Below are 25,953 nucleotides of genomic sequence, written 5' to 3'. Positions count from 1 at the left end.
TTTAGACACACTAATCCCACTCAGAATTTTAGAGATGAGTTGATTCAGTGGGTTTCAGGCTTGGAAATTGAGAAGACTGAGCAGAGTAGCACCAATATATGTATCCACAGTTGAATACCAAGCTCAGAATTTGTCATTTTCATCAGTGTAAGTACTATTGCTCTGATACCATGTTAGCTCCGTACTGCACTGAATGCTTCCCAGATCTTGAAATAAGGAGGTTACATGTATCAGTGTATCAGTGATCATGACTGATCACTATCTTTCGTTACTATCTTTCACCACATTCAGCTATTAATTACCAAGTCTACTAATCACTGGTGTTCATTCCAGTGCCTTTTACTTATACTACTGCTTTCTCTCAATTCTTTTGTCCTTATTTAATTCTCCTTAGAAGTTTTCTCTATTCAAAGTACTGAACTATTTTACCATAGGCTAACTCATTTCTCCCTCTAACCAAAGTTTCCCCCCTTCAAATGTTTCCTCTTAATATTCTCAAACTCCTGTCCACTTATTCCCTTCAATTTTTGTCCTGTAAACACTATAGTAATAAAAATGAAAACACTTTTCATTAAGTTCTTGATAACCCTTAGCCATTATACTACTGCACTATTAGCCCTTCCTTCCACTGAAGCACTTGGTTTCTGTTCCAAATTTTCTCATCCTCCTGTGCTTTTTGAAATCATTGCAAGGTCTCTCTGATAAATTCATTCTCACCAAAGTCCCTTGATTTAACTTCTCCTTTATGTCCCAATTCTACTTTAGCATCTTTTCACTTTTTTGGAGGTCTATTGCTTTTCCTCTTTCAATGGTTTTTCAGGATCCTTTCCATTGCTCAGTTTTTTCATTCCCTGTTCTGTCCCTCCTAATCCCCTGTCAGGTTTTTACTACTGCTGTTGCTCCCCAGAGAATCTGCTTTCCATATGGTCTCTTCCTATTGCACTTCTTGCTACTGGTGGGTTTCCTTTACTCAAATCCTCTCCACTTCCCCTTGCCAAATGTCCTCTGTTTGGGTCTTGATGTTGTCTCTAATCTCATCATATCGTTGAGCTCCAGTAGTCCTGGAGCTACTTCAAGGCTTCTGAGGAGCCTAGATGAAATGGAAATGTGCTGACTTAAGGACTGGCTGCCAATATTGCATCTGCCATGGAAAGAAAAGGCAAGGGCAGAGCAAGGATGAACTTACTGCTCCTAACATTGCTGAGGAACATGGTCAGCCTGTAGATGGGGGCTGCTGCTGAAAGAAGCCCCCAACCCTCATTTCTTTCAGAGTACTTTCTCATGGGTTCTTTTGTCATCAGAGGAGCACTCTACTAAGCAGTCATGAGGTGAAAAGTGGCTGTCATTTCCATTTGCATAACTTTGAGATTTAAGCCTGCAAGGAAGTAGCCTCACAGTCACAGGCCCTGGTTCTCACGGGAGACTTCAACCATCCTGACATCTGCTGGAGGGACTACACAGCAAGGTACAAACAGTCCAGGAGGCTCCTGCAATACATTGATGATAACTTCTTGTTGCAAATGGTGGAGGAGCCTATGAGGAAGGGTGTCCTGCTATACCTTGTCCTTACTAACAGAGAGGGACTGGTTAGAGATGTGAAGGTTGGGGGCAGCCTTGGCTGCAGTGACCACAAGATGGTGGAGTTCAGGATCCTGCAGGAAAGAAGTAAGACAACAAGCAGGATTGCAACCCTGGACTTCAGGAGAGCAGACTTTGGACTCTTCAGAGACCTACTTGGAGGAATCTCATGGGTTAAGGCCCTAGAGGGAAGGGGGGTCCAGGAGAGCTGGTTAATATTCAAGCATCACTTCCTCCAAGCTCAAGAGCAGTGCATCCCTATGAGTAATAAGTCCAGCAAAGGGGGCAGGAGACCTGCATGGGTGAGCAATAGCTCTTGGCCAAATTCAGACAGAAGGAAGTACACAGAATGTGGAAGAGGGGGCAGGCTGCTTGGGAGAATTATAGGAATGCAGTCAGAGTATGTAGAGATGCTGTGAGGAAGGCCAAGGCCCAGTTGGAATTGAGTCTTGCAAGGGATGTTAAGGACAACAGGAAGGGCTTCTTCAAATACATGAGCAGCAAGAGGAGCACTACGGAAAATGTGGGCCCATTACTGAATGGGGCAGGGGCCCTGGTGACCAAGGATACAGAGAAGGCAGAATTACTGAATGCCTTCTTTGCTTCAGTCTACACTGCTAAGGACAGCCCTCAAGAATGCCAGAGCCTGGATGTAAGGGATAAAGTCTGGAGAAGGGAAGACTTTCCTTTGGTTGAGGAGGATAGAATTAGAGACCTTCTGGGCAACCTTGACATCCACAAATCCATGGTGCCCCCAGGTACTGAGGGAGCTAGCAGATGTTGTGGCCAGGCCACTCTCCATCATCTTTGAAAAGTCATGGAGAACTGAAGAGTTGCCTGAGGACTGGAAGAAAGCCAATGTCACTCCAGTCTTCAAGAAGGGCAAGAAGGAGGACCCAGGCAACTACAGGCCAGTCATCCTCACCTCCATCCCTGGAAAGGGGATGGAACAGCTCCTCCTGGATGTCATCTCCAGACATATGGAGGAAAAGGATGTGATCAGGAGTAGCCAGCATGGATTCACCAAGGGGAAATCCTGCTTAATCAATCTGATGGCCTTCTCTGATGGAATGACTGGCTGGGTAGGTGCGGGGAGAGCAGTGGACGTTGTGTACCTTGACTTCAGCAAGGCTTTTGACACTGTCTCCCATAACATCCCACTAGATAAGCTCATGAAGTGTGGGTTAGACGAGTGGACAGTGAGGTGGATTGAGAACTGGCTGAATGGCAGAGCTCAGAGAGTTGTCATCAGTGGCATGGAGTCCAGCTGGAGGCCTGTGGCTAGTGGTGTCCCCCAGGGCTCAGTACTGGGTCCCATCCTGTCCAGCTTCTTCATCAGTGACCTGGACGAAGGGGCAGAGTGTGTCCTCAGCAGATTTGCTGGTGATATATGGGAGGAGTGGCTGATACACCTGAGGGCTGTGCTGCCATTCAGAGAGACCTGGACAGGCTGGAGAGCTGGGCGGAGAGGAATCTCCTGAGGTTCAACAAGGGCAAGTGCAGGGTCCTGCACCTAGGCAGAAATAACCCTAGGCACCAGTCCAAGCTGGGGGCTGACCTGCTGGAGAGCAGCTCTGCAGAGAAGGACCTGCGAGTGCTGGTGGATGACAAGTTGATCACGAGCCAGCAATGTGCCCTTGTGGCCAAGAAAGCCAATGGTATGCTGGGGTGCATTAGAAAGAGTGTTGCCAGCAGGTCAAGGGAGGTGATCCTGCCCCTCTACTCAGCCCTGGGGAGGCCTCATCCAGAGTACTGTATCCACTTCTGGGCTCCCCAATACAAGAGAGACATGGAGCTACTGGAGAGAGCCCAGCGTAGGGCTACGAGGATGATCAGAGGGCTGGAGCATCTGCCCTAGGAGGGACAGCTGCGAGAGCTGGGCCTGTTTAGTCTGGGGAAGAGAAGACTGAGGGGGGGATCTTATCAATGTGTATAAGCACCTGAAGGGAGGTTGTCAAGGGGATGGGGACAACCTCTTTTCAGTTGTCCCATGTGACAGGACAAGAGGCAATGGGCAGAAACTGAACCACAGGAAGTTCTGCCTGAATGTGAGGGGAAATTTCTTCACTGTGAGAGTGTCGGAGCACTGGCACAGGCTGCCCAGAGAGCTTGTGGAGTCTCCTTCTCTGGAGATAGTCAAGGCCCGCCTGGATGCAGCCCTGTCTAACATGTTCTAGGTGACCCTGCTGAGCAGGGCGGTTGGACTAGATGATCTCCAGAGGTCCCTTCCAACCTTACTGATTCTATGAAGATCTACTGAATTTGCTTCTATTTTCTGTTTCTGTTCCCAGCTAATTAGGTCTTTAGGGAAAACTATGAAGAATTTGTAGACATTACATTCCTGAAAGAGAAAGTTTGCTGCTGTTTCCTATATGCTTTTCTTTCAATTTGGAGGACAGAGAACCTGCATGAAGCAGGGCAGCATTAAGCAGATGCTGCTGTTCCTTCTCAGATCTGGACTTCTGGCTGAGTCACTAACCTTCAGCTGCCTCATGGAAGCTTTTTATTTATAATAGGTATAGATAAAAGCCCCACAGAGTTTTTATCTGTAGGGAAATACAGCTGTATTTGAAAATGAAGAATCCTTACCATTACTATGAATACAGCTGGTAATTTATGGTAACGTGTGATTTCTACAGTGAAGATCAGCTCTGCTACTTCTTGTTCACTTCAGACCTGCCACTTCTAAGAATTTCTCTTTTAGGTGAATCTTTTTTCTAACTCCCAAAGTTCTTTGATACAAAGCCAAATCTATTCGCTTTATACCCCATTTATCTAAGATGTCATCTGGATACAGTTAGTGTGATAAATGATTAACTTGCAGTTAAAAGTGCATATGTTAATATATCATTTTCATGGGTATGAAGTTGTCAGGGTAAGATACATGAAAGTTACAGCTAGATGTGCAATCTAAACATAGCCATCCTTGCTGGCCAGTGTTACACTGCTGCTTTTAACTTAGTAATTATTTACCTGCTTTCTTCCACAGGATGTTTTTGCTACTCTGTGGCCAGGATGGCAGTGTTCACTGTGTCTCACACTTCATTTCTTTATTGTAATTCTTGTGTCGTTGTACACCTTATTTTGCTGAATTCTGTTTAAGCAGAGAATTGCAAAGTCTTTTTTGGACCTTTCTATAATTTCGTCACTAGACTGTTCAGGACATTGCAAACATTCATTTTATTTTTCTAAAATTCATCTCTTAATCCTAAACAAAAAATAAATGGTTCCTGTAAACCATTTCCTTCTCCCTTATAAAAATTTGATTTGTTCATGTAGCAGGCTGTGGCTTTAGTGAGACAGATTTCATATGGAAAATGATATAGTCATATAATTGACTTTCTCAACCATTGCAGCAGATCCTTTATTATATTTAATTTTCACAAAGGGAGGAAAATTAAGACTTTAGTAGCAGTGTGCTACAGCTCTGGCATTTCCTAATCACTGAGTACTTGCCATTGCAGGTTAGGTGAAGCTTTTCTTAAATGGAGAAGGATTTATGAAAAAGAAGGGGGGAAATCTCCAAATACCATCTTTTGGCATTTCCTTGGCTTCTGTATGGATCGTCAGCAAGACTGGATCCTGGAGTGGCACCACATCAGCCCAGTATCCCTGGCTCTAACAGAGTAAGCAGCAGCAGTGGTGCCAGATGCCACCATCTTGGTGAACTGAAATTGCAGAGGGTCATTGGCCTTGGGCTGAGGGGTGTCACTGGCACGGTCTGGCAACAGGGAAATCATGAAACTTCATGACAACTTTGTAGCTCAGGGAGGTTTGGTTCTAGGTATCAGAGCTGAGAGGTTAAGGTGCAAATAGCAGGTTTTGAAATCAGGAAGACTTATGCCAGTGCTCATGACTCTGGCCTCCATTTTGGCCTCAGAAAACTTTGGCCTTTGGAACACTCCAGCAGTCCGAAATCCATCCCCTCTCTTTTGAGGACTCTTGTTTCTCCTGCCATCTCTGCCCCCCAGAACCCTAACTCCAATCACTCTGCTCTATAAGTTCTTGTCTTCTTTTCAATCTCACCATCTGATTCACAGCTTCCCCCACATCTTTAGGTACTCCCTCAGTTTCCTTCCCCTCACAAACACCACCCAGCTTGATTCTTATCTCCTGCTTCCCTATGTCTGCATGCTCCTCTTCTGATCCTCCACTTCTAATAGGGAAAATTTTAAATGGCTGAGACAGCATCTCCCTTGGAGCTAGACAGCATTTCCTCCATCAGGGAGCTGCAGTTTTATACATGGTTGTATCTGGCCTTCTCGAATTGACAGTATTTTCCCAAGGGTCGCAAAAAGCACTATCCAACCCCCTTCTCTTTCCTGCTACATTTTCACTACATGGCACAGAGCCAACAGACTCCTTGATTAAATAGCTGTACTTTAAAAATAAGGGTGGTGGTGGGGAAAGAATGCTGTGTTTTGAAAAATCTCTGTTTTGAAAAATATTGCTTAAGGTGATCCTAGCAAGAAAAATAATGAAACAAGTGGCATTTTTTTCAAATTAATGACCAAGATCCTTATGTGTAAGACTCTGAGCACCTTTAAATGTCAGCTCTGTTGTTACAATGTGAAAAAAAGACTCCTCCTTTCTGATGTGGACTGTGACCAGTAGAGGCAAACCATTTCCCCTTTCCTTCCTTACCTGCATTCATGAGCTTTTAGTACAGATTGTTAGCTGACTTTTCTTACAGAAAGGTCACTAATAACACAGATGAACTCATGTATGTACTTAGCAACTCCAACTTCAATTATTTCTAGACACCTGCATTTGGAATAAGTCTTCTAATGCCAGACTTCTGATCTGGAAGTGGTCTGAAAGACGAGAGACTTTGTTTTTATTTGTCCATGGAGTTTCCATTTTTTCATGGAAAGATAACAAGAAAAACTTGTGAAGAGCTGCTGACCAAGAAAGGAAAGAATGGTAGCTATTTAATACGGGAGAGTGAAAGCGTAGCAGGAGCCTTGTGTCTATGTGTTTTGTAAGTACTCTAATATTATTTTTTTATGAGTTTTAAAATAGATGCAAAGACAAGAGTTCAACTTTCCTACTATTCACAGTTCTTCCCTAGTATTAAATGACTCAAAATTTTTGTCTATGTGTTTTCCATCAATGCTGGTTGCCTTAGGCTTTCTCTTTAGTGTGTAGTGGAAGATGGTGTTTGCAAAAGACAGTTTGCAAAACAGAGGATGGATGAATCATTCTCTGCTAATGCTGGTGTCTCTCTGCAGACAATAAAGGGAGCCCAGAGAAAATAGCTTAGCCTGACAAAATACAGTGATAAGAACCTCTCTCGAAGCTGACAGTTATGACATCCGTAATAAATGAGTAAGTAGCATTTTAGCACTACTTAGGCACTAAAAACACCTTATGGTAGGATATGAAACAGTTCCTTCTTCATATCTTCATATGCGTTATGACCTTTTAATGAAAGGTTGCCCTTGCGCTTGTATGGAAGTTTTATCTGTAGCAAGAAGATAAACTGAGACAGAAAGCTATCACGTCCTGTCCAAATTCATATGACAAGCCTGTGAATAAGCTGGGCATAGAAAAGTACAATTTATAATCCTTAATTTTAATCATTCAGGTTAAAATTTTATTTTTTTCTTGTCCTACAGGGAATAGCACTTTCACTTTCCTTCCAAGATGCCTGTTTTACACTTTTCATATAAAATAGATCTTTTCCTAACATGTCCAAAGCTTATAAGCTGTTCTGAGTCATTTTTTTTGTCTGATTACATAATTTTTAACACTCTTCTTGAGGGTATTTGTGTTTGACTGACATGAAAGTTTTTTAATATTCACATCTAATTAGTTCAAAAATATCGGGAAATATTCTGAATCAATAATCAAAATCTCATGGCTTTTGGTGAAAATCAGAAGAGAAGGGAGAAAAAGAGAGGGAGAAATGCAGTATGGGTTTTGTGGATAGAAGAAAGGAGGACTATGATATGAGAGAGAAAAGGAGAGAAGTAGCAAGTGGGGATGAACAGAGCCTTTTGGGAGAGGCACGGAGAATAAATGAAAATATTCATCCCTGACGAATGGAGAGGAAGGCTTCAGTCTTTCACCATATGGGAGGAAGGCTACTGAGCTCCTATGAAATAGTGATTGATGAGGAATTGAAGGGTACTTAGTTGTGTGTAATGAGTTTGAACTATTTAAGCATCCATAGAACATACTGTGAGCAGAGGCAAGCCTGCTCTGGCCATATTCTGAGCTGACATAAAGCTTAAGCTTGGTGCCATACTGTGGCAGGTGCTTGCTTACTTGCTTGTTCGCTTGCTTTTTTTCATTCTTGCTTGCTTTCTTTTTTTCGGCAAAGTAGATCTGCCATGTAGCAACTTGCAGACATATTTATCTGTTTGTGATGTTCTGGGCAGATGTACGGAAAGCATACAACTCCCAGTTTGACTCCTGCTAGCCTCTGCGGGTTTTCAGTGTTACGAGGAGGCAGTGTATTTGACTTCAGCCTGCTCATTAACAAATTTCTTAGCTAAACTGTAGAGATAGAAGCAATGGTATGGCAATTTTTAGAGGTACGTGTTAGCACTGTTTACAGCATGAAAAGACTGAATGCAGTTCATAGTCTGAGGGCTGACTAGGCTGTGGCTCCCCTTCGTTCACCACGGATGGAGATTCTGCAGTTCTCAATGATACATGTGTTACCCCTTTGCCTGCAGTTTATTCCCACATTGAGATTTGCACAAAGTGGTTTCCACTGTAGTGAGCAACTCTGCTAATGGTGAGCAAGGACTTAAGCATCCTACAGGAGCAAGGACTCTCTTCCGTCTTTCACATGGCACCTCACAGTCGAGTCCTAGACTCTTCTTTTATGTTTTCTTTATCTCAGAAAAAGAAATGCACATTCTCAGTGACATCCAGGCCTCTTCTAGGTATGTAAACCTGAAGCGTTTTCATTGCTCTGACTTACTAGAACTATTGTAGAATGTAGCACAGAAGATGAACTTAAGAAACTGGAGAAATACTCAGGCAATTAGCTGATGTGGAGATCCATAAGCTAGCTGGACATGGTTGACCAGCATCTACACTGCATAAAGTGCAATGGCTGCAGATTGAACACAGCACTCTTAGCTATGACTACCATACTTGTCCTAACTCTGCAAGGCAACAAAAGAGAGCGATGCATTTTGTCCGAAGTTAAACAGATCTGAACAGTGGTGTATAAAGGACAAGATCTGAGGTAGGAATGATAAAGTAGTATTCGGGTTTCTGAGGCTTAGGGAAAAACACACACATAACTAATTTCAGCAAATAGTCAAACATGTGACTAATAGAATCTGAAATATTTTGAAGGCTCTAATACATGAATAAAATGGAAAAATTAATACATACTTCAAGTTCAAAATTACCTTATTTCATGGCAATCTTGAAAGACAATTATAGAATATCTTTCGGTAGAGTTTGTATGCTCTTAATGGAAAATATCTGGATACATTTTAAACAGCTAGTGAGTGTTCATTTTCATTAAATTAGGCTGTAAAGTTGATACTGACTTTACCTTATAAGTGTTCCACAGAGTAGTTAAATGTCTGGGTATTTTCTAACATAACTACTTTTACAAGTGATATTCTGGTATGTAATTGATGGTATTTAGCATTAGGTATTCCTTGAGATTTGTTTCTTTGGCTTCAGTCTTTCACTGTATTGCAGTTGACTGTAAAAAACAACCAAATAAACGAGAATCAAACCTTGCTGCTAGGTTCAGCTGTAACAGTCTATGGTAGTTCGAATAGTCTGACAGCCGCTAAAAAGCATAACATATGAAACAATGTTTTTCACAGCTTTGAAAAACTCATCTACACTTACCGTATCTTCAGGGAACACCAAGGGTATTTTAGAATACAGGTAAGTAACCCTCATTTCATCATATGAAGATCATGCTAAAAACATTTTCCTCATTAAAAAGGATATATATATATATATATATGAACACATTACTGTAGAAAATATTTCCAACTTTGCTTTCTACCCTACACAATTCTTGACTAATTAATGTCCTACTTATTGTTGCATATGAGCTCAGAAGTAATCATTATCTATGCAGAAATCTCTTATAACCTAAGAGGATCTCTTACTTGTTGACCAAGTATTTTCTGGTTTGACCATTTCTTTTTGATATCACTGAAAAAAGCTGTCACTTTCATTACCTGCTCACTTATCAAATCAGCTTTGTTACAAATTTTTGTTGAAAGCTCTGCCACTGCTCCCAACATCTTGTAGGGGCTTCTGAATATTAGAATGATCTTTTTGACTAAAACACCTATCTACAGATCTGTGTGATTCTGAGGCAGCTGAAGTGACAACCTCAGATAATGCTGCTCATTGCTGGAATAGGCATGAAAGTAGACTATCAGTCAAATCTCTACACAAAAAAAGCTTTAATCTAGAGGCGAAGTAAGAGGACACTTCAAAATGCTGGCTCACTCCTTTGCTTGTAGCAGAATAGCCAACAGGACTGTCAACAACTAAGTAGTGTTTTAAGTGAAATGAGGCTACCAATCTCACTTCATAAACAAGACACCAAGCTGTCATATAGTGGTAACTCTTTATTAATGCTTTGGGCTGAGCGTGAAAATCATCATTTCCCATGAATAACTGAATATTTTGCTGATTCAAAAATAACCTATTTTGTATTATAGCCATTCTCCTGCATTTTGCTGTTGCACCTATCAGCACTAATAACTCAAATACTTTCAGTTTTTTCAAACCCAATTTTCCTTACAGGGTTCAGCCAAGAATATAAAAGAAAGCACTATTCTTCAAGATTTTAAAGCTAGATTGTTTTGGCTTACCACAATAATATCTTAAAATAATATATTGATGGTACAGGGGGCATTGTTTGCTTTTTTTTAAGGGCAGACACAGCCATTAACTTTCCAAGGCAGTGGCATCCAGTCTGTGAAGAGCTGAATGGAAGATAAAGGATGCATAAAAACAACAACGGAAGTTTCTTTTGCTAGATGGCAAATGAAGCCCTGTTCACTTTTAATCACTGGTATTGGAAGTAGGACCCTCATCGTGATATGAGCTGATTAATGTGCTTATTATCTGTCACTGTCCTAAAGTATCAGTGTTGCAAGAACCTCTGCACAGATTACTCAAGATCTGCACTGTGCAGGCAGTTTAGTGTGGCCTTGTGAAACCAGAGCTTTGTAAAACCTTTGGCTTCTACTTGTCACACAGTTGTTTGAACCCAGTATTTTGAGTGGAAATGAAATGTATTATCTCTAAACTCATGTTCTAAAATGGGAAGGAAGCTTGTTTTCCCTCCTTTAAACTCTGCTGTAATGGATTGCTTCAGTGCACATCTCAGTCAATTGTTCAAGCTGATGTACTACTTAAAATATTTGCAACTATAATGAAGAAATAGTCACAAGATTGCTAACACATACTATACTGCCTAGAACTGGCAGTTGGTGGTTGGCATCTGCAAGAGTTTTAGCTCCTCTGCTGGAAAAAAACTACCTTGAACTGCATGAACAGTTTGACAGTTTGGGAAAAGACAGTTTGAAGAACTCAGACCTAGGCTTGCAAAAGAAATTTTGGTCAGCTCACTGATATTAGATAGAGATATTATTTCTTACAAATTTGCATTGCTTAAGGCTCCAGAATACACATCAAAACTATTTTGCTTACCCCTCGTCAACACTGAGTATTTTAAGGAAGAAGTCTTTCTTTCTTCTTCTTCTTCTTCTTCTTTTTTTTTTTTTTTTTTTTTTTAGTCCTGGACTTGCATCTGTGTTCAGGTGGTTTACCAGGACAGCAACATCAGAAAACCTTTCTGTGGCACAGACCAAGTCCTGAAGGAAGGACAGATGACAGATGCAGGAAACGAGAAGTTTACCTGGGCACTGTGAACTCCCTGGCTTCCCAAAGGACAGAAGTGGTTCTGTTCTTCTGCAACTTAAGAAAAAAACAAGTTTGCCTTGTGATGAAGCGTGAAATTCTCCAAGACATGGACTATAGTTGGCTGAAATCTCTCTCTAATGTTTGAACTGATAAATAAAAAGAATTGTGCTTTAAGTACCTGATTAGTCCTAGATCCCTCATCAGGGATTCCTGAAGGGAGAGCAGTCTGAGATGCAGCCAGGCCAGCAAAGAAATGAGGGATTGGTTACAGACAGTGGTTAGAGAGGACTGAAAGAGGTAAAATTTGTTCATGCTAGAGTAGGAAGCTTTTGATTCCAATTAAGATAGGGGGCATTAAACAGCTTCCTCCTGGCTGCAGTGTGCTTGCACTGGGATGGTGAGGGAGGTTACACCTAATGTCATAACCACACCACCAAATAGTGGACCCTACTGTTTTAAGAATAGTAAAACAAATCTGTTTAGAAAAAAATCCCTTGGTAAAGAGTAAGCTATGTACATTCCTCTCACTTAAAGGACTTCCTGTAAAATATAACTGCAAACAAACTTTCTTCTTCCATCCTCGCAGACTTCTGTAGGTGTTCCAGAGAGGATCTTCAAAAATTTAAAGGATTTAATATACACATACGAAAAGCCAAACCAAGGACTAGTAACAAATCTTCGTTACCCAGTCAAGAAACCAAAGCTGCCACAAAAAAGTTCAAGGTTCAAGTCAGCTACAGATAATGTTTATGACGGTGAGAAATACAGTTTGGTCTCTCTTTTCTTCACAGGTCTGTGGTGAACCGTTATAAATTCTCTGAGCACAGCTTGCATGGACAGAAGTTCAACATCCTTTCCTCTCTCTTCCCATAGCTCCCTTTTTTATCAGTTTTCACAGGCTCTATAATGAATCATATATCAGAGTAGGAGAATAGTTGTAAACTGAGTCTTTCTGAGACTAAAGCTTACAGCGAGTGTTACGGCATTAAAGCGCCTGGAACAGATGCCAGCACCACAGAAATCTGGTACATGGAAACTGATTGAAAACAATGTTACTTGGTAAAAACAGAGACAGGGAAAAGAGAGGTTCAGCCAAACTTGCTTAAGGGAAAGGGTTAAATAATATGCAATCCTTGTTCTTATTCAGATTCCTAGTGATGGTTCCTTTCTTTGGTGCCGTTAGCATGGGCTGGCTTTGAACATCACAAGAGTGGATATCTGAATCACACAGTATCTTGATTATTTTTTTTCCTCTTTCATCAAAAGTCAACACAAAGTTATAGTAACTAGAATTTCATCAGCTATCTCTATTGATAGTTTGAGAAGGAAAGAACTTTTGCTAGTAAAACTTTCCCTCAGTTTAAAGAAATAAGGATTTGACATATAAAGTGGTATATAAAGATTTTTATTAAAAAAGCTTATCCCTACTGCAGCCAATTAAAATTTTCCAGTTGAACAAATATTCTGCCAGAAAATAATATTATGTTATCTGATTTTTCTACAGAAATACATCAATTTCAATTAAATATTCTTTTGAAAGAAGAGAAAAAAAATATTTCAATAAAGTTGAAACATTTTGCATGTTTTTATTTCTCATTTCAAAATGAGCTTATTCCAATCTGACTCTGTTACAAAGTGAGGTCAAAATCACAATGAAACATTTCAATCTCACTGACATACAACCTGAATCCAAGCTAATATTCCTGAAAGTTTTATTTTATGATAAATTTCAATATTGTCAATAACATCATTGAGAACCAAAAATTGTATTCACAACCTTTCCTGTGCAGGAAAAAAAGGCTCATTTTTGCTTAGATTTAGTTCGCATGTATTATTCGTTCGCATGGGAAATGACTCATTTCCAGCTCATAAGCAACATATCCTCATCCACTAGAAATTAACAAATCAAAATTGAAAGAGATACAGAAAGCAAAGCATGATGCATAATCCTTCGTGAGTATTCATGGTCCTAGGCTAGAGAAGGCTGCAGAACAGTTTTATCTGATGTAGTTCCTCAGTGGTACCAGGCCCCTGTACTTCAGTGAGGCTTAGAGGCTGTTCATTACCTTTACTGCCCAGGTTGAAAGATATTTTGATACCAACATCTAACTTAATTATCTATCGGATGCTAGATGAGAAAAAATGCCAGCCAACTGGCAGTTTAACGTGATTTGTGTTAAAACATCAATGGTCTTCTAAATTAATATGTTGAAAATAAGGGGCATATAGTGCTCAGAAGACAACTTTGGAACCAGACCAATGGTGATCATATGCTGACTTCTGTTCAAAAGTCCCAGTTATAAAATTAGGATATAACATTCTTACTTGTCAGAAATATTATGCAAACAGATATGTTAAAGATGGAGGTTTTCACAGAGTGGTATACCATGGTTTATAGTCAGGTCACTTTTACGTCCTCAGTTTGGGAAGAATGAGTAGAGATACTAATGGTAATTTGCCAGCATCCCTCCCACAAAAAAGCCACTTTTCATATTGCTGTTGAATGTTGTTCAGCCGCAGTATTCATCAGGTCACAAGCTGCAAAAGAACCTTAAAATTATCCTCTTCTGGGGCCTCTGTCTGAAAGAGTAAGTGTACCTACCAACCAAAGTGACAGCATGCATGAAGAAGGGAAATTCTTTCATTAAGCACAATTATTATGACAGAGCACATTCTTGGAGTATCTAATCTTCCGTGTGATTTATATCTTCACACTAATGCTAGATAAAATGAGCTTGTTTGGGCTAGCCTCCTTGTGCTGCAATCACACCTTCTGACTGTATTTTCTTTGTAGCCAGCAACAGTGCAACAGCCCCGGTGCCTCCTGTATCAAGAAGACTTACGATAGGAAAGATTGAGCTCTCCACAGCCCTTCATGCACTAAGTTGTGTCTTTAAGAGCCAATGCAGTGACAACCTTGCTAGGACAAACAGTACCAAAGATATTTCTCCAGTCTTTCTAACATTACTTTATGACTTCTGTCACTAAGGCAGATATGCCATGTTCGCTCTAAAAAAGGTTTTATGCTATCTTGTCATTGCTGCTACAGGAAGCTGGAAAATACTGCAGCAGCGGTAGACATAATGTTAGGAAAAATCAATTGTGAAACACATTTCATTCTCTGGTCCTGCAGCATCAACTTTTCCAGGAGATGTGCAGCATCACGGGGGGAAAACAAAACTTTCCCTTAACCATCAAAATGTTTCTTGTAAAAACACAGGCTCTTAAAAATGATCAGATTAGTTTTAAATTGTTGCTATTCCATTTTACTTTAAATTTCACCCAGACTTTCCCCTCAGACTATTTTGTTACATATTCACAGGGGAGCTCAGGTTAACGTCATGATGGACATCTCCCTGAAATGCAGTCTTCCTAAAGCAGGCACTGTATCATTTTCCTGGCCTTGTCCCTTGGTGTTGCACCAGCAGCTGCCATTGTGTCATGTGCCGGATTCAGTATTTCAAGGCAATCGGTAGAACAGCTTGCAGGACTTGGGTCACGGTGCCCATCATTAGTCAATTTTGACCATTGTTTTCTAGCCCAAGAATAGCTCGACTCCACAGTGGGAGACAGAGTCCTAAGCATTCAATATCTGCCTTTGCCCAAGTTCTCTCTCTCTCTCTCTCTCAAAAAAAAAAAAAAAAAAAAAAAAAAAAAAAAGAGAGAGAGAGAGAGAAAAGAAAAGAAAGAGGGTTTTTCAAGCTCTCCTCCCCTCATTGACTTTCCTGTTGGAAATATTTAGCAAAGAAAGGATGTGTTATGCTATAGTCACAGCAATCTGATTTGCTGATATGATTTACTGACTACAGATGATTTACAACATTTGACTTTCTCATGAAGAATGGTTCTTATGTGGCTACAACTTTTTAATACTGAGCTTGCTGGTTCAGGAAAGACAATGCAGGCTTCTCCCCCATATTGGAAATGGTCTGGAGGAACCTCTCCATGTTCCTACTGTTTGCTAGGACAAACAGTACCAAAGATATTTCTCCAGTCTTTCTAACATTACTTTATGACTTCTGTCACTAAGGCAGATATGCCATGTTTGCTCTAAAAGAGGTTTTATGCTATCTTGTATCTTTAGGTCCAGTCTATAGGACACTGGACATAAATGTTGCCCTGCCATAGCAAAGAGAATACTGAGAAACTGAATTGAATTAATATGTGCCTAGCAACATACCATCATGTTAACAGTGGTCTTTCAGGGGAGTAATTTGCAATGACAAGAGCCTTTTATATTGATTTTTAATTGAATTTATATTGATTTCTTTACAGAAATTGAAGAGGACGATTATGTTGACGTCCTACCCTGAATGATCTGCAACCTGATGACTTAGAAAGCTGCACTTTCAGACTATGCCACAACACAACAGAACAACTGGAGACAGTTATCAGCAGGACATTCTTAGGTGTGGATCTGTACCTCTGGAACTGGCTTCTTTTGGAGCCTATCAGAGCAACTACCCAGTAGATCCAATACAAGCTATTATTTCTTTTTCAGCATTAAGAATTATTATTTCTTCTAACAGACATATGCATATATGTATGCGTATGTTTTGGTTTTTTGTCCAATATATTTCCTGCTAAAATGAACAATCTGTTAGAAAACAGCAATCTAAGTATGATAAACGAATGTGCATAAAGCAGCAGTTTATGGCAGAACTGATATATGTTGACAAAAATGATACGTATAATGGTAAACATTCTAACATTCTGTTGAAATTATATGGTGCTTAAAAAATTCCAAACTCTATTCTTTCGTGCATGATTCATGTTGCCTCTTTGCTGGCAAGATGATAACCATTTCAGCTACAAATATGCCAAGGAATACTAGTATTAGCCTATAGTTCAAAATAATCTAAATTAGAATAAAAAGGCACTGGTAAACCCATGCTGTATAAAGTAATAATATGCAAATGGCTTAAACTACTTTTAATTAATAGCTCTAGGATGTTACTAGAAGAGTGCAAGCTTTAGAGAGGTGTGTTTATGAATATATCCTTTTGAATATACATGAGAATATTTACTATATTCATTTGTTGCTGCCATTAGCTCTATATTGTATCTTTATATTTATTGTATATTTAGTACACACTCTTATACTGAAGGTGACGTGCAACTAGCAGCCAAAGCCAGAACTGTTACACATGCCCTGATTCTCCTTGTTATTAGTACCAATTCCTTCTCAATCTGTGATCTTAAGAAAGACGGTTAAATTTGTCATGCGTTTGTTTAGTATTTTTCATAAATTATTTATGTATTCCATAGGGGTATTACTAGTTGTATTTCTTGTTTGCTATTTATCTTTTTCATCAGTGTTTGTTGCAGGACTTTTAGATGTTACACTGCTTCAGACTTCACTGAATTTACAGTGCTAAGTTTCTGATGTCAGGCTTAGCTGCTACTTGTCACATGAGGAAGATGAAAACAAAGAATTTAATTAACTCTGACATTGCCAAAATTACTAATATGTGTCCAAAACTCATGAATTGTAAAGAAAGTAGTTGCCCATGAAAAATGGTACTATTGGAGGAAAAAATGTTACTTTGTAGAAGCAAAATGTATTGACGCAGCTCTCTCCCAGCAGCCTGTGGGATGCTTGGTCATCCTGTGTATCAGACTGAGCATCTGCTGCATTGACATATCCAAACTATGCTAGCTTTAACTGTTAACAGCCCACATCATTGCATGGTTTTCCTGTAATGAGAGTCACAGCTTTCGTCCATGTGATTAGTTGCTCATGCTGATGTTCAACCTTAGGAAAAGGCCAGGTGACCGCAGGACACGCGGGGTTGCACCTCATGAGCGCGGCTGGGCGATTCCCCGTGGCTGAACTGACTGCTCCTCGCAGCTGACGGGGCAGCGCAGCCTGTAATTCACAATCACACCGGTGCCCACACTGTGCTGTGGGCAGTAGCACGCAGGACTCGGATTCACTGTGCTGCGTTGCAATCCAAGAGCATATCCAGCTCGCCTTCTTGTCTTTGGCCATGCCTTAGCTCTAACACACGTAAAAAGCGAAAGACAAATGAGGCAAGTATCTTTTGAAGGATCGAGCACTTAAGAGTAGTAAGCAAAGACCTGCAGTGGAAGGAATTTGACTTATTCAGCTGTACTTTACAGCGACATATTCTGCTAAGAATATATGGGGGAGGGGATGTTAACGTATACGTTCCTAGCTAGGGAAAAGGAAAAAAAAAAAAAAAACAGTGCACGAAGCTTCCAAAAAGCACACGCTAAAGCTTCACGCGTCAGCAGATACCTTTCCACCACCCACTTGTACGGGACGAGCGCTCAGCCCGTCCGCGCCACCAGACGCCTGTGCGCTCTGCTTGTCCCCAACCCCACCGCAAGCGGCACCCAACGGCCGCCCCGCCCCAGGCGGCACCCAACGGCCACCCGCGCGCCCGCCGCAGCGAGTCGGCACATAGGCACGTCCCGCTGTTACGTCACCTCACAAAAGTGGCGCTCTCTCCCCGCCCCTTCGAGCGCCCGTAAGGCAAGATGGCGAAGGCGGTGCCCCTCCCGCCATGCCTTGCGCGGCGGGCGGGGTAGGCGGGCGCTCCCCTCAGTGGATCCCGCTCGCAAAATGGCGGCACCGGCGGGAAATACGAGTGGGGACTGAGGGGAGGCAGCGCCGCGCCGCGCCGCGCCGCCGGGGAGTCCGGCCGTTATGGACGCCTCGGGCTGTATGAAGTCCCTGCTTCTGGCTGCCGCGCAGTACCGGGCCGCCAAGACGCCGCCCAACGCGGCGCTCCTGCAGCGTAGTCTGGAGGTGAGGGCGGCGTCGGTCCTGGCGCGGCGGGGAGCGGGCGGCCGTGGTGTCCGCTCGCTCTTGAGGGCTGGCGTGGCTCTTGGCACCTCCTCGGGTCCGGCCTAGGTTGGTCTTCCCCGCCACGAGCGGCCGCGGCAGGGGCCCGTAACGGCCGCCGACGCCGGTTGGTACGTGCCGCGCAGGCCGCGGCCTCCCCCCGCACGGTGCCCGCCCTCCCGCGGCCGGAGCCCTTCGTAAAGAAGCAGCGTTTAAATGTTTAACAATGTCCCCGCGTTACTACTTTATTCTTTATTATAACAGTTTATACTGTGTGTGTAGGTCTACAGGTGCAGTCTCTGTATGCCTACAGGCATATATGCTATGCATATAGTGTAACTTACGAGTATTTCCTTGTTTTTTAATTTTTATCTGCCCCTGAAGATCTGACCCACAGATGTCATTTGCTTTCACAACTTGAAAAATGTAGTTTCAAGGACAAACTAATCTTGTATCTAGAATCTGCTTGTTTCATGCAATGTATATTCAAAGATGCTTGCAGCTAGGGGGTAATCCTGTTGTATCTTCTGACCACCTCATGCTTAAGTACAGTTGTCTCAGTAGGTAGCGTAGCATGATGAAAAACAGCGACATCGACTGAAGATCTGTCGCCCCATCTGCAGGGTGCCTTTCTCAAATATAGGGTTTTTTAATTAAAATTTTAATATAGCAATTAGTATTCAGCTTAGCTGAGTTTTGGGTAATTACTGTGAAGAGGTATGCAAGAGAGATGCATAAACAATGTTACGTTGCTCTATTATGCACATGTGAATTATGTTTATTGATGTGTGGATGTGTCATTTTTGGCATTTTCTTATATGCCTTCCATGAATTAAAAATATCTCTGATCTCTGAATAGAGTATTCGCAAAGCAGCATTACCTGTTACTGCTTATCTTCGTGCAGAATAATACCTTTGTATTCCAGTCCTCATCTTTGTAGAACAGTCTGTGGTGTTAACTGAAGGCTAATCGTTAAATGTTTGTATTGAGCAATGTGTTTGATTACTCCTTCAGAATAGATAAGCCCTATGCTTTATCTGTTCTAAAGTATATGTGGGAAGAGTAAGCCTCTGGTATTAATTCACTTTAATGTGTGAGGAAATGCAAGTGTTGTTCTGCTACAGCTATTAGTTTGAAAAGAATAGTTTTTGTTAAAATAGTTTTTGTTAAAAGCTCCCCTTTTCTTATGAAAGGAAGAAACCACAGCATAAATTAGGTATTTTCCAATCCAAGACTAAGGAAATGAAAAGCCTTTTTGGTTTTGGGTGTGTTTTTTTTTTTTTTTTTTTTTTTGTTTTTTTTTTTGAAACAAATCTGAGCTAGAGGCAGTAGCAAATGTGTGTGAACATGAGTGTGTCCTATTAGAATGATACTTCTCTGTTTGTCAAATACGGCAAGTGATTTTTAATTCTAATACAACTCCCTGCTTTGACTTTTGTTCAGAAAAGTAATTGTTTGAATGAAGGGGGAAAAAATGTGTAACAGTATGTGTATTTATATACATGTGTATGTATATATGTATGTCTTTTTTTTTTTTTTTTTTTCCCCTCCTCTCTTCCTTTCCAGGTTATCTCCGGACTGAAGCTTACAAGATTATTTGCTTCAAACCAGATTCTACCAAGTGAATGTCTTATTTGCCTAGTAGAACTCCTTGAGGATGCTAATACAAACCCTTCTCTAACCTTGTCTGTGGTTACTTTGCTATCACAGCTAGGTAAGTTTTATATCTTCACTTTTTTTAGCATGAGTTTGAGAAAGCAAAGAAGAGATAGGTCTCTTCTTTTTTATCTTTTCCTCTAAGCTTGAAAATACTACCATTTTTATGAAGTGAAGAAATCTGCCTAGGGGATGCACAGGGAAGGAGAAACCATGATACATCAGTTGCCGTAGCCTCAGTTCAACCCTGTAGTTGAGGGGCTTGTTCCGTGGCAGTCCATGCGCTTCAAGTTTCTGGATTAGGGAATAGGCTCTAGTGCCTCTTACCTGTTACTCTGATTTTTTTTTGTCTTTTTTCCCCCCATTTCACAGAAGTGGGACTGTATCTAGGGAACCATGTGCACACCATAGCACTCATATAGGCTACATACATAGTGAAAGATTCACTATTTGCTTCACTGTGGAGTTTCCAATCATGTGTGAGTGGTTTGGGGGGATTTTAGTCCTTTAGAATGTCCTGTAGTTCATCTGACCTGATTCTTGATTCTTAGCCTCTTTCAAGCTTCCTTTGAGCTTCTCCAAATAGCTAGTGTGAAAAGAAATTTGTTGCTGTTTCACCCTTGCCCCCATCTCTCAGGCTGCGAATATGTTAAGATTCCTCTGCAAACTGACCTATTGCTTGCTTTCTGTCATCCTTGTTTGTTCCTCCTTTGCCTGGACTACCTAAGCAGAATTTGGCTCTTTGTGCTTGACTATCACTAGGTAACTATCAAGATACCAGTCTTAATCTACTTTCCCACTTGATCAAGGAAACAAAAATCATTGGTGTAAAGGGTTAAGGGTGCAGGACTCAAGATCTCAAATAGACCTAAAACTTTGTTGGTAAGCTGGGAGGGCAGTTCCCTCAGTGTCCATGCATCTTAAAGGAAAGTATTGGTGGTTCACTTACGTGCAAGTTAAGTGAGATAGAAACACAAATGTTCAGGAGCTATGATTTATTGTAGTTACTTGTGTAATATATTAAACTTGGACAAGGCCTTGACTCTTCTGGCTTGTGCTTAAATCACTAACTAACATAATTGTTACTTTTGCTGTTATATAGGTTTTTTTAATAATACTTTTAAATTCTAGCTTTAGACAATGAGACTAGAGAAGCTCTTCAGGATACCTACAATCTGACCAGTGTGCTGGCAGGAGTGGTTCATCGAAGTTCTACCAATCTTAGTGATCCAGTCTTATTACAGGTAATTGGAACTCATGCTTAATACTTTGTTATTGTTGCATTATGCATACAGTAACTTTTTAAAGGTGCTACCTGAAATAGTGTGTTGAGGGAAACCTGATCAAGGCTACATGTTTTATTTGCTGTCTGAGGCTAGTATGGTAGGATTTGAATACACACAGTTTGGTGTTCTTTATTTAATCTTGCTTGTACTTCTCAAATGCTCTAATTCACAAAACAACTGCTTTTTGAAAATACAAATGTCTACTTCAAAAATTGCTGCCTGAGAACTTGGAAGCTTATTTTCCAATTATTCTGAGGTAAACTTAGTTATTTTCCTGATATTGTCCATCATAAAAATCTGGATATTGTTTCTCTAGTCAGTGCATTGAGAGGTGGCTGCTGAAATTAAAGGAGTGAAGGGGAAGCTGTGGCTGCCAGTTCTCATTGAAGTTTTGCAGGGCCTGTTTGCCTCCTTCCTTCTGATCAGGGATGTCTGTCAGTGAATGCAAGGAAAGAGCTGTGCTTCTGGAAGCACTTCTCTCTAAGGAGCCAAGTGCACACATTATTAATTCTTCAGTCAAAGCATAATGTCTTGGAATCAGACTTCATCAGTTCTTCATTTGTCCTTTCTGTGCATTGATCAGTAAAGTTCTAGCAAAAATTCCGTGTTTTTTAAGTATGTGCAGGCTTTCTTATACCTGGCTCTGAGCTTTCAGCAGGTACTTGCTGACTACCATTTGTTAATTACCTCAGATCACTTTCTTTTCTGGGCAAGGAAAGCAGCAAATGAATTTGCTAGCAGTTCTGTTACCCTTCCTCCGTGGAAAATTAATTAAGCATCTAGTGAAGAACACTTCTTGTGCTCTAGATACGTACCAGAGCACTAGGAGTACGAGAGGACTTAAGGATTCACGCAACTTGACCTGTCAGTGGGAAAGATTACTGTAGATTGCAAAGTGCTTTGGGGTTTTTTTGGTGAACCTTCTAGGTATTTCAAGAGGACAAAGCCCCTTTCTCACTGATCAAATGGAGATCTTGCTGATCAAGCAATGGAGAGAATTGGATGGGCAAAAAAGTAACTTCTCTGTAAAAATAAAACCTTATTAATCTGTTTGTGCTCTTAATAAGTACATGCAGATCAATGTAATAGGAAAGTACTCAGTGTGCTTGCAACAGTTTGTGTGACTAATGTTAATGTTGCAGAGTATGAAAATGAGGTTATTGCAGTGTCTTGCTACTTATTTTTTTTTTCCTCCCAGCTGAAGGAAAAAGCCTTTTGTACTTGAAACAATCTTCAATGAGATGATATAGGAAAGATGTATGTGAATAACTTTTATTTCCTTAGAGTATTCAACTGCTGCAGAGGCTAACCTACAATGTTCGTGGTTTTCATGCTGGTGCCAACATCAATGAATTAATTTCATTTCTAATGCATCATGTGTAAGTGTATACTTGGTTGTCTTTGCTTATGGGAAATACCTAGCCAAGTTCCTAAATTTTCGCAAGATCATTAGCTTGTTGCACTAATCTGGTCTCTAGAATGAGTTGTGACGTATTTGCTCTGAAGTTGCCAGAGATTTTTCTTTGAAAACAGTTGTAGATTGTCAACTGGAGCGATTATGGGAATTTACGAGGCTGAGTTTGAATTGGCATCTTAAGTCCTTGCCCCCTTCACCAATCAAAAAAAATGGGGCCTAGCAAAGACAAAAGCCAGGAGAAAATTCATGCTTGCCATTAGGAATAGAATTATGATAATATGAATTTTGTGCAAATGTCTTGAGGTCTGACTATTAAGTGTTCACAGTAAAATCAGGACCTCCTTTTAGCTGTTATGCTCAATTAAAAGCTTCCAGCAATATGGGGACTGCAAATCTAAATTTTACTTTGCTTGGAGGAATGACTATCTATCTCAAAACCACATTTGTTGCAATTAAATTCTGGATACTTTAATATAAACAGACTTGTGGACTTTTTTTTTTTTTTTTTAAGTCAATCCGCTGAAGATGAATTAACGATACCATGTTTAGGACTTCTGGCCAACCTCTGTCGACACAACTTATCTATTCAAACTCAGATAAAGTCTTTGGTAAGAACTTTGCTTTTGTGGCATGATTCTCTGGGTTGAGAACAAGAGATAGTTATTTAACTCCAGAAAGTTAACTTTATATTTCTTATGCACCTTTTCTGTAGCAATAACAATCCTGACTTGTTTGTTTTTCAAGAGCTGTCAGTTATTTCTCCCGAACTGGAGAAAATAGTATGTAGAGGAACAAGAAGTTGGACATTTGGGGGCAGATTTAGCTCCGTTGGTTAGACCATGGTGCTGCTAATGCCAAGGTCATGGGTTCAGTCTCTGGGCTACGCTGAGGGTTGGACTAGATGATCTCCCAAGGTCCCTTCCAACCTTACCATTCTGTGATTCTTTCCTTCTGTATGTTGCTATATTGTTACACTAGCTCATATTAAGCATACTGTTTCTGCAATTTTTTTTCTATGAGTGAAAGATGAACTTAAAATTTGTGTGTCTCTTCCTCAGAAAAACTAAATGTCAGCCTAAAGACTGGATAGATTTCTGGCAAGCAGCAGTAACTTGAACCAAGAGAAAGTTTCACCTTTCAAAAGATAACTCAGTATTTCTCACTGATCTTGATGTCAGGTTAGGGCTCCAGAAGCGTCAAATACACATCTATATCTCAGGTGCTTTGTTCCCATCTCTTCATTAATTAGTGCAAACATAAGTCAAAATTGAGAAATACAATTTCTTCTGTATGGCAGGGAATGTACTGTGTTTTTCTTGGAAGAAAGGCAAAAAAGAGGGAGAAATTGTTTTCAGATCTGATCACAGAGCAGAGAGGAGATAGCTTGCTCTCTGCACGGATGTTTTAGCAGAAATGATGGAATTCCTTTTAATTTTCCACTGATCAAATTCAACAGAAGATATAGTCATTGACATCAGCTCTCTAGAAAACTTATCATTCTAAGATTCTTGTATCATTGTTTACGATTTATGTCACTTATAAGTATGTACTAGCTGTAAACTTGGTGTGTTTATAGAATGGAATAAAATCTCTAATGCCTGTGTTTTTCTTTTGTTCTTTAGAATAACGTGAAAAGTTTCTATCGTACCTTGATAAGTTTCCTGGCCCACAGTAGTTTGACTATGGTTGTGTTTGCGCTTTCAGTGTTAACAAGCCTTACTTTAAATGAAGAAGTAGGAGAAAAAGTAAGTGATTCTTTGAAGTCTATTCTATTGTTAAGTTATAGATAAAATTATCAGCCACTGTGGCTAAATCAGACTGTGATTCCAGCTAATTTTAATAAGAGCCCTGTGCAAGGTAAGTATGTGCATTGCATGTAACTTTCTTTTTCATTTCAGCTCTTTCATGCTCGGAATATCCATCAGACTTTTCAGCTAATATTCAATATTGTTGTAAATGGAGATGGTACGCTAACAAGAAAATATTCTGTTGATCTACTTGTGGATCTTCTGAAGAATCCCAAAATTGCAGATTATCTTACCAGGTATAACTTCACTTTGTAAAAATTTAAGATCTTCTTCCTAAGCTTCTGTTGGGCTTTATGCTATTTATATTCTAGATCAAACCCAGGAAAAATTCCTAGGTGCTTCTTGAATGTTACTAGTTGCTTATAGCATCTTATGTTATAAACTAAAGGAATTCTTTTGTTACCAATTTCATACAGAAATAGTGAACCAAATTCTGTCCTTTCATTGTTATTTAAGGAATATTATTTAATGGTTATGTCCAGTAATTCTGTTTCTCTGGCCATTATTGGTATTAGACAACTTGATGAATGAATGTTGCCATTTCACAGGCCTACAGTATTTTGAAATGGAATAATATTAGTGCAGGGCTCTACAATGTAGTTGTGCAGAATACTTGACTAGTGATTTTGTAAATCCATGTGGTAGAATTTAGTTGCTGAATCTAGATCTGAATCTCTAATAGTAAAAATAGCTGGAAAAATCTTTGTTTATTTTAAAATAAACTTACTTTCATTTTTAGAATATTTCTAAAGTTTAGCCTCTGACTAGAAATTACATTATTGAATCTGTGTAAATGATCAAGACTTAGATCTGCACTTGAAGTGTTTGGGGGTGAAAAGGGGAACATAGCACTTGCATTCATCACTTGGAATAAATGTTACATATGCTGTAGATATGAGCACTTCACCTCATGCCTTGGGCAAGTATTAGATCTTCTTCATGGAAGGGATCCTGATTCATCAACTAAGGTATTTATACTTTTTCAGCATAAAACTAACTGCTTATGCTTCCTAATCTGATTCTACTTGTGTAGTCAAAAGCAGGTTTCTTATGTATTAGGGTTGATGATTAAATGAACTGTAGGTCACTTAAGAGTCTTGAAGTGAGCATTGATCCTTTATAAATCTTTCAGTTGTTCAAAAAGCCATCAGGCTGACTTTGTAGAGGTCGGCTGTATGTCTGCTTTCAGACAACTAGCCTAAAGACAAAAGTCTGACATAAGCACCTTTTTCTGCTTTGACTAGTAAAAATATGCTCAGAGCTGCATTGGAAATGCAGTGTGTGCCTCACTGAATTGGCCAAATATTGACTTAATACTCACCAGATTTTTGAACTGAAACCATACTATTAGTTTCATAGAATCATAGAATCAGTAAGGTTGGAAGGGACCTCTGGAGATCATCTAGTCCAACCGCCCTGCTCAGCAGGGTCACCTAGAACATGTTAGACAGGGCTGCATCCAGGTGGGCCTTGACTATCTCCAGAGAAGGAGACTCCACAAGCTCTCTGGGCAGCCTGTGCCA

At 40.3% G+C, this 25,953-nt stretch overlaps 2 protein-coding genes across 2 annotated transcripts in view; both read left to right on the top strand.

Annotated features, from left to right (window-relative positions):
• The first annotated feature begins 6,425 nt into the window (after positions 1-6,425).
• Positions 6,426-15,925, top strand: SH2D1B (SH2 domain containing 1B). The gene is made up of 4 exons (XM_062572464.1): positions 6,426-6,559; positions 9,384-9,447; positions 12,038-12,206; positions 15,727-15,925. The coding sequence occupies exons 1-4, from the start codon at positions 6,426-6,428 to the stop codon at positions 15,762-15,764; spliced, it is 405 nt and encodes a 134-aa protein (XP_062428448.1). The 3' UTR covers positions 15,765-15,925.
• A 2,199-nt stretch (positions 15,926-18,124) lies between these two features.
• The window catches only part of CIP2A (cellular inhibitor of PP2A), a 28,516-nt gene continuing 20,687 nt past the window's right edge, over positions 18,125-25,953 (top strand). The window contains exons 1-8 of the mRNA XM_062572451.1: positions 18,125-18,226; positions 19,830-19,977; positions 21,051-21,163; positions 22,490-22,584; positions 23,134-23,230; positions 24,245-24,367; positions 24,521-24,666; positions 25,323-25,398. Of these exons, the coding sequence (XP_062428435.1) occupies positions 18,125-18,226; positions 19,830-19,977; positions 21,051-21,163; positions 22,490-22,584; positions 23,134-23,230; positions 24,245-24,367; positions 24,521-24,666; positions 25,323-25,398 (900 nt within the window). The remainder of the gene's footprint in view (positions 18,227-19,829; positions 19,978-21,050; positions 21,164-22,489; positions 22,585-23,133; positions 23,231-24,244; positions 24,368-24,520; positions 24,667-25,322; positions 25,399-25,953) is intronic.

This window comes from Rhea pennata, chromosome 1 (assembly GCF_028389875.1).
Source record: "Rhea pennata isolate bPtePen1 chromosome 1, bPtePen1.pri, whole genome shotgun sequence".
Classification (NCBI taxonomy): domain Eukaryota; kingdom Metazoa; phylum Chordata; class Aves; order Rheiformes; family Rheidae; genus Rhea; species Rhea pennata.
Note: the sequence above shows the minus strand (reverse complement) of the source record. Positions and strands in the feature narration are given on the sequence as shown.

Bases quoted from the DNA above. Each gene is read 5' to 3' on its own strand.
- SH2D1B (XM_062572464.1), top strand. From the start codon at position 6,426: ATGGAGTTTCCATTTTTTCATGGAAAGATAACAAGAAAAACTTGTGAA. The intron at 6,560-9,383 runs GTAAGTACTCTA...TGTTTTTCACAG, and splicing joins GCCTTGTGTCTATGTGTTTT to CTTTGAAAAACTCATCTACA. The intron at 9,448-12,037 runs GTAAGTAACCCT...CCATCCTCGCAG, and splicing joins AAGGGTATTTTAGAATACAG to ACTTCTGTAGGTGTTCCAGA.